The sequence below is a fragment of the Salmo trutta genome, unplaced genomic scaffold (genome assembly GCF_901001165.1).
Source record: "Salmo trutta unplaced genomic scaffold, fSalTru1.1, whole genome shotgun sequence".
In the NCBI taxonomy this organism is placed as follows: domain Eukaryota; kingdom Metazoa; phylum Chordata; class Actinopteri; order Salmoniformes; family Salmonidae; genus Salmo; species Salmo trutta.
In genome coordinates, this window is record NW_021822704.1 from 61,291 (window position 1) to 70,358 (window position 9,068).

The 9,068-nt window shown below is 45.4% G+C and overlaps 1 protein-coding gene and 1 long non-coding RNA gene across 2 annotated transcripts in view; both read left to right on the forward strand.

Moving 5' to 3' along the window:
* Window positions 1–4,565, forward strand: part of LOC115183914 (OTU domain-containing protein 7A) — a 38,337-nt gene extending 33,772 nt beyond the window's left edge. Inside the window, exon 7 of the mRNA XM_029744890.1 lies at window positions 18–4,565. Coding sequence (XP_029600750.1) covers window positions 18–1,529 — 1,512 coding nt within the window. The 3' untranslated portion in view covers window positions 1,530–4,565. The remainder of the gene's footprint in view (window positions 1–17) is intronic.
* A 2,538-nt stretch (window positions 4,566–7,103) lies between these two features.
* Window positions 7,104–8,616, forward strand: LOC115183913 (uncharacterized). Its single transcript, XR_003874123.1, has 2 exons — window positions 7,104–7,366; window positions 7,484–8,616. It is a non-coding gene; the product is annotated as an uncharacterized LOC115183913 (long non-coding RNA).
* Window positions 8,617–9,068: the final 452 nt, after the last annotated feature.

Below are 9,068 nucleotides of genomic sequence, written 5' to 3' on the forward strand. Positions count from 1 at the left end.
ACGGAGGAGGGACAGAGAATAACGTAGAGAAGAAGAAGGAGAAAAAGGAGGGGAAAGCACGGAAGGATGGAGGAGGAGGAGAGAAGGAAGGCCAGTCTGCGAGTACGTCATTCTCCTCGGACAAGACCACCAGCCCGTCTCCCACCGAGCGTCCCCCAGGCGTGCCCTCTCCTCCCGGGGAACGGGACAGGGACAGGGGGAGTCTCCTGGCCAGGCTGGTGGGGGATAAGGCCCTGTCGGAGCACTGGAAGTACAGCACAGACGTCAAGCTGAGCCTCAACATACTGAGAGCCGCCATGCAGGGAGAGAGGAAGTTCATCTTCGCTGGCCTTCTCCTCACCTCCCACCGCCACCAGTTCCACGAGGAGATGATCTCCTTCTACCTGACCTCCGCTCAGGAGCGCTTCTCTGCCGAGCAGGAGACTAGGAGGAAGGAAGGAGAGAAGAAACCTGCAGCAAACTCTACAACCACGACTACTAAGACCAACGGGTCCTCCAACGCCCTGAATAAACCAGAGCAGGAGAGCGCCCCTCACCGGGAGAGAGAGAGGGAGAAGGAAAGAGAGAGAGAAAAGGAGAGGGAGAGAGAGAGGGAGAGAGAGAGGGAGAGAGAGAGGGAGAGAGAGAGAGAAAGGGAGAGAGAGAGGGAGCGAGAGAGGGAGAGGGAGCGAGACACCCGCACCCCTCCTCCGCCTCCCTCCTGCCCACCTCCTCCTACTCCCCTTTCCCAGGACTTCATCTCTTCCCCAGCCAGACACCACCAAAGCCATACCCCTCACATCCCCCCACAGATCGCCCTGAAAATGCAGGGCTGCCACAGCCCCTCGCCCCACTCCTCCCCCAGCAACGGTGCAACCAGGAGACCAGGGTCCGTCCCCCCTGTCCCCGGCCCCGTCCCAACTACAGTCCCAGTGTCAGCCCACTACAGCCATACCCCTCCCATCCAGAGGTCCAGTATCATCCACCTGAAAGACGTCAACCTCCAGGCCCTCCAGGCCCCCAAATTCCAGCCGGACGACCCCCAGCCCAGCTACAAGCCTCCTCTGGTGGGCACCCTGAAGACCTGTGCCACTTACCCCCAGCAGAACCGCTCTCTGTCCTCCCAGAGCTACTCTCCAGCCCGCCTGTCTGGGGTCCGTTTGGGCACCGGGGTCAACCACGCCCACCCGGGGGTCCCAGGCACCACGGAGCCCTACAACATGCCTGGGGAGCACAAGTCCCACACCTATACCAACGGCTTCAACGCAAGCCACATACAGGACTGTCTGGAGTTCGCCGACGCCGACTCGCCTCAGACCTGGGGGAGCAGTAGCATCACCAGGACGGGGTCAGGGTCCGACAAGATCAAAGGTCAGATCGGTAGCGCTGGGGGGGGTTGCCTGGTGTACTGCCTGCAGCAGAGGAGGTGCAAGAGGGAGAAGTGCTCCTTCTACGGGCGACCAGAGACAGATAACTACTGTTCCTACTGCTTCAAGGAGGACCTGAAACACAGGGAGAGGGAGGCCAAGGCCCTCAGTAGGCCTGGATAGCCCCTGGCACCGCGCCAGCCAGAGGTGCTGCTACTCTAGCCTGGTGTACTATCTATCACACTACAGGTACTGCAAACCCTGCTGCTGACAACGCAACACAACAGAAGACAAACAGAACTGTGTCCATAGAGAAGGAGATAGAACAGGTCTACTCAATAGACTGTCTGTGGACGTTGGGACATCAAGACAGACAGACAGACAGACAGACAGACAGACAGACAGACATGCTCAGAGCCAGGTGATCGCCTGCTCTGTTTAAAACCTTTGATTCCTGTCACTTCTTCTGTCTCAGTGTACAGTACAGTAGGCTAATGTAAAGGACACAACTACTTGATGACAAGCAGGGTAGATCTCTGTCCACTTAACATCTTTGGCCAGCAGGAATTTATAACTTTGTTCGTTTTTTTAAATAATTTGGTTCAACTTCAACTTTTGGTTAATTTATGGAGAAATGTCTGTGTTTTTTGCCCACAACTTGAATGGCAAACTAAGATATAATTTCAGGCACATACAGTACACATAAAATAGCATTTACATTTTGTTGTGCAGTGGTTCAAAACGTAAACTTAAATCTAACATCAAACTAAAACTGGACTGTTTTGATCTTAAAACCTTCAACCAACTTTCAAAACAAACTTCTCAAAGCAATACGTTAGTAACTTCAACGTTTTTTAAAAATTAATAATTGTCCTAATGGCAACTCACTGTAAACCCTTTCTGTTGTCTATGCACTCATGTTGGCTTCAGTAGAGAGTTCAAATCCTCTGGTGCAGCTGAAAGACAATAGACAACAATAGGCAGGATATTCAGTCAAATGCAAACAAACCCACACTAAGGAAAATATCAGTTTTGTGTGGTGAAAATGTACTTTGTAAGTTAAGTTTTCACTATGCACTCACATTGATTACAGGGTTTAAACGAAACAACAACAAAATCAAATTGGTTTTAATGAATCATACTCCTTATCACAGGGAAGGCAGGGATACTGTTCCAATGCTAGTTTGATTGGTCAAACATGTTTTATTTGATGTTTTCCTCTACATTCTACAGGTCTTAGATAAACTGAATGTGTTTTCATCAGCAGTTGATTATCTTGATTGTTATTTTACAGGTGCTCTGTGGTGTTGCTACCATTAGGTTTTCCACATTTGAATGTCTTAACGTTCATTACAACGATGAAATCTCCTGGCCAAAGATGTTAAATATATATAGAGAGAACGCTCTTCAAACACTCCTGAATATAATGACGTTTGGGATCCTTTTTTATGTGTCTGGTTCATGGACTCTCACCATTTAAATGTACAAATATGATTTTGTATTCATTTGAGAGTTTTACACAACTTAAATTATTAATTTGCACATTAGATACCAATGTACAGTAGATAGCAAAAATGAGGAACAAAAATAAGATTAGTATATTGCGTAAAAAAAAAAAAGGAAAAAAGTCAGTTTGTGTTTTTGTGTATAGAGAATGGGATGATGGGGAATTTACAAGCCAAGGCTATAAAAGTGTTATATAGAAAATATTTTTGATATAATTTTCACAAAATGCCATGAAGCAATATTTTGCGCTTTTTTTCTTATGGACACCGTTTGTCACTTTGGTAAGTTACTTTAAGTGCACGGACGTTGGGGGTGGGGGAGGGGCTGAAAGTGAAGGGTCGGTTGGTCGAGGGAGTTCCTGGTTCTACATCATATCAAGGGGAAAATGACCTATAGTATTGTCACGATTGTTTCAATCAATCATGACATTGAAGGGCTGTTGGTTTTAAACGGGTTGATAGATCTTAGATATAGCAACATCCTTCAAGATGACCACATTTATGAGACCACGGGCATGTCACATCCTTCATGGTTGGTCCACTGGGCTGCATATTACTGACAAACTGTAACACGTAGTTAACCAAACCTTTTAAATGTGAAGGGGATATTTCTAGTTTCTGGTTAATCACCAGTCATCAGAAGTCACAGCACGTGATGACAGTGATAACAAACATGTAGTTTTTTTTAATTCCTATGTAAAAGCACACCATATATTCATTAATACTATGTTGTACTTCCACAGTGGTTATTTGTCTGTCCCTGCCATGGCGTTATGTTGTCCTATAGTTTTGGGTTTAAAGACATACTGTTGAGATTCAGGGCCCTGTATTCATAAAGCGTCCCAGAGGAAGAGTACTCATCTAGGATCAGGTCCCCCCCCCAGTCCATTCATTATAGTCTTAACAAAGTTGATCCTAGAACAGCACTCCTACTTTGGGAGGCTTAATGAACATGGGGCCTGGTGTCTTGTCACCCAAACACAACCCATCCATTCAGAGTCCTATGGAATAAACAGTGTGAACAGTAATGGTTAGAAGCCATCCATTCAGAGTCCTATGGAATAAACAGTGTGAACAGTAACAGTTAGAACCCATCCATTCAGAGTCCTATGGAATAAACAGTGTGAACGGTAACGGTTAGAAGCCATCCATTCAGAGTCCTATGGAATAAACAGTGTGAACGGTAACGGTTAGAACCTATCCATTCAGAGTCCTATGGAATAAACAGTGTGAACAGTAACGGTTAGAACACATCCATTCAGAGTCCTATGGAATAAACAGTGTGAACGGTAACGGTTAGAAGCCATCCATTCAGAGTCCTATGGAATAAACAGTGTGAACAGTAACGGTTAGAACCCATCCATTCAGAGTCCTATGGAATAAACAGTGTGAACAGTAACGGTTAGAACCCATCCATTCAGAGTCCTATGGAATAAACAGTGTGAACAGTAACGGTTAGAAGCCATCCATTCAGAGTCCTATGGAATAAACAGTGTGAACAGTAACGGTTAGAACCCATCCATTCAGAGTCCTATGGAATAAACAGTGTGAACAGTAACGGTTAGAAGCCATCCATTCAGAGTCCTATGGAATAAACAGTGTGAACAGTAACGGTTAGAAGCCATCCATTCAGAGTCCTATGGAATAAACAGTGTGAACAGTAACGGTTAGAAGCCATCCATTCAGAGTCCTATGGAATAAACAGTGTGAACAGTAAGTGATAGCATATCAACTAACTCACATAACTGGTACAGTTTCTTCATCTCTACAGTGGGGGAAAAAAGTATTTGATCCCCTGCTGATTTTGTACGTTTGCCCACTGACAAAGAAATGATCAGTCTATCATTTTAATGGTAGGTTTATTTGAATAGTGAGAGAAAGAATAACAACAAAAAAATCCAGAAAAATGCATGTCAAAAATGTTATAAATTGATTTGCATTTTAATGAGGGAAATAAATATTTGACCCCCTCTCAATCAGAAAGATTTCTGGCTCCCAGGTGTCTTTTATACAGGTAACGAGCTGAGATTAGGAGCACACTCTTAAAGGGAGTGCTCCTAACCACAGCTTGTTACCTGTATAAAAGACACCTGTCCACAGAAGCAATCAATCAATCAGATTCCAAACTCTCCAACATGGCCAAGACCAAAGAGCTCTCCACGGATGTCAGGGACAAGATTGTAGACCTACACAAGGCTGGAATGGGCTACAAGACCATCGCCAAGCAGCTTGGTGAAAAGGTGACAACAGTTGGTGCGATTATTCGCAAATGGAAGAAACACAAAAGAACTGTCAATCTCCCTCGGCCTGGGGCTCCATGCAAGATCTCACCTCGTGGAGTTGTAATGATCATGAGAACAGTGAGGAATCAGCCCAGAACTACACGGGAGGATCTTGTCAATGATCTCAAGGCAGCTGGGACCATAGTCACCAAGAAAGCAATTGGTAACACACTACGCCGTGAAGGACTGAAATCCTGCAGTGCCCGCAAGGTCCCCCTGCTCAAGAAAGGACATATACATGCCCGTCTGAAGTTTGCCAATGAACATCTGAATGATTCAGAGGACAACTGGGTGAAAGTGTTGTGGTCAGATGAGACCAAAATGGAGCTCTTTGGCATCAACTCAACTCACCGTGTTTGGAGGAGGAGGAATGCTGCCTATGACCCCAAGAACACCATCCCCACCGTCAAACATGGAGGTGGAAACATTATGCTTTGGGGGTATTTTTCTGCTAAGGGGACCGGACAACTTCACCGCATCAAAGGGACGATGGACGGGGCCATGTACTGTCAAATCTTGGGTGAGAACCTCCTTCACTCAGCCAGGGCATTGAAAATGGGTCGTGGATGGGTATTCCAGCATGACAAAGACCCAAAACACATGGCCAAGGCAACAAAGGAGTGGCTCAAGAAGAAGCACATTAAGGTCCTGGAGTGGCCTAGCCAGTCCCCAGACCTTAATCCCATAGAAAATCTGTGGAGGGAGCTGAAGGTTCGAGTTGCCAAACGTCAGCCTCGAAACCTTAATGACTTGGAGAAGATCTGCAAAGAGGAGTGGAACAAAATCCCTCCTGAGATGTGTGCAAACCTGGTGGCCAACTACAAGAAACGTCTGACCTCTGTGATTGCCAACACGGGTTTTGCCACCAAGTACTAAGTCATGTTTTGCAGAGGGGTCAAATACTTATTTCCCTCATTAAAATGCAAATAATTTTATAAAATTTTTGACATGCATTTTTCTGGATTTTGTTGTTGTTATTCTGTCTCTCACTGTTCAAATAAACCTACCATTAAAATTATAGACTGATCATTTCTTTGTCAGTGGGCAAACGTACAAAATCAGCAGGGGATCAAATACTTTTTTCCCTCACTGTACATAATGGTCATATTGTATGTATATGCAGAGCCGGGGCCTGAACTTATAGATCTGTCTATAGCAAGATGGCAAGGTGTGTGTGTGTGTGTGTGTGTGTGTGTGTGTGTGTGTGTGTGTCTCATCTGAAATACCTCAGCTGACCTATTCGGGGGGTTTAGGGGTTGTCAACAATGGTTTGGCATCGACTTTCACGTCTTTGATTTGCAATAATAATAAATTGTCCTTGTGTTCTGTTGTTGGTATAGATCAGGGGTTCCCAAACGTTTTCCCTCGGAGCCCCCCTTCCAGCGTTGGGTAACATCCCGTACCCCCCCATCCCGTCCCGTCCCACGCCACTGTCCCGCCCAGCGCCATGTTTATTTCTATGGTCACCAGCACTGTTCATGACACAAACTGTTGACACCCCGCTTGTTGGTGGAGAGAATTTAGCAGGTTTAAAGCTTATTTCCTGCAATTCTACACATTTTGTCATGAGGGTGCAAGGAAAATGTTGCCGTTTAATGCCCATTTTCTTGCAATTCTATACATTTTATCATGTCTAATGTGTATTCATGTGATATTTGAGTGGCTCAAAAACTACAACAATATCTATGGGCTAAAAAAAGTGAATAAAAAGAGTGACATGGGCTGATTGATCTGGCCATTCCTGACTAGTTATAAATATCTCTCTAATGTGTACAATGACTAACATGACAAGAGGAACTGATGATGTTATACCCAGTTTAGAAATGTCACCTTGTACATTCTACTATTAGAACTTTCAGGACTAAGTTTAAAGCTGGACTGAATTCCTTTAAAAAATATATATATATTTTTTAAAAATTGAGGAGGCCGAACCCTCACTGCCGGGGGGGGGGGGGGGGGGATGACGGGACGACAGTTTGGGAACCACTGGTATAGACGACCACCTATTGTTTCAATCAATCAGCTGTGTTTCAGTACAATGTCTATATGGGGTACATGTCAATGAAGCCAAATGTTACTTTTTTAGTGTCTTAGTTTGCCCTTAAATTGCAATAACAACGATAGAGACCTTTGAAAATTGGACTATCCAAACCTTTATTCAAAGAAAGCACTGTTGTGATATTTAAAATGACAAGAAACAAAGCTTAACCTACTGTACCAGTGAGTGGATGAAGTGATGTGCATTACCAATACCTACCACTGAGTGGATGAGGTGATGTGCATCACCAGTACCTACCACTGAGTGGATGAGGTGATGTGCATCACCAGTACCTACCACTGAGTGGATGAGGTGATGTGCATTACCAATACCTACCACTGAGTGGATGAGGTGATGTGCAGCACCAATACCTACCAGTGAGTGGATGAGGTGATGTGCATTACCAATACCTACCAGTGAGTGGATGAGGTGATGTGCATCACCAGTACCTACCAGTGAGTGGATGAGGTGATGTGCATTACCAATACCTACCACTGAGTGGATGAGGTGATGTGCAGCACCAATACCTACCAGTGAGTGGATGAGGTGATGTGCATTACCAATACCTACCACTGAGTGGATGAGGTGATGTGCATTACCAATACCTACCACTGAGTGGATGAGGTGATGTGCATTACCAATACCTACCACTGAGTGGATGAGGTGATGTGCATTACCAATACCTACCACTGAGTGGATGAGGTGATGTGCATTACCAATACCTACCAGTGAGTGGATGAGGTGATGTGCATCACCAGTACCTACCAGTGAGTGGATGAGGTGATGTGCAGCACCAATACCTACCACTGAGTGGATGAGGTGACATGCAGCGCCAATACCTACCACTGAGTGGATGAGGTGACGTGCAGCACCAATACCTACCACTGAGTGGATGAGGTGATGTGCATTACCAATACCTACCAGTGAGTGGATGAGGTGATGTGCATTATCAATACCTACCAGTGAGTGGATGAGGTGATGTGCATCACCAGTACCTACCACTGAGTGGATGAGGTGATGTGCATTACCAATACCTACCAGTGAGTGGATGAGGTGATGTGCATCACCAGTACCTACCACTGAGTGGATGAGGTGATGTGCATTACCAATACCTACCAGTGAGTGGATGAGGTGATGTGCATCACCAGTACCTACCACTGAGTGGATGAGGTGATGTGCATTACCAATACCTACCAGTGAGTGGATGAGGTGATGTGCATCACCAGTACCTACCAGTGAGTGGATGAGGTGATGTGCATCACCAGTACCTACCACTGAGTGGATGAGGTGATGTGCATTACCAATACCTACCACTGAGTGGATGAGGTGATGTGCAGAGTTAGTTTTTGTCTTACCTTGTGAGAGGTAGTGTGTGGTTCATATAGCCCACGCAGTGGGATGTGTTCATATCTTAAACAATTATTATAACAATCATTTATACCTGTCTCACGTTTCTGTCTCTTGTTTGTTGTTTTTCACTTTTGAGAAATGTTTGAATACTGTAAAATGTTTCTGTGTGGGAGAATATCACCAGTACCAACTAGGGCAGCAAAATTACAGCAAATGTCTTTCCCACCATTACCAGGTTTTACTGAAATTCTGGTTGGGGATTACTGGTTTTCCTGCATATTCCCTCCTGATTCCAGGAATATTCCTACCAGGACTTCTGGGAATTTTGGGAATGTTTCTGGAATTTATCAACTTTAATGTAGTACAACCCCAGTACCTCTCTCTCCCTCAGGCCCACCCCACCTTAGTACCACCCTAGTACCACCCTAGTACCACCTCACCCCAGTACCACCCTAGTACCACCTTAGTACCACCCTAGTACCACCTCACCCCAGTACCACCCTAGTACCACCTTAGTACCACCCTAGTACCACCTCACCCCAGTACC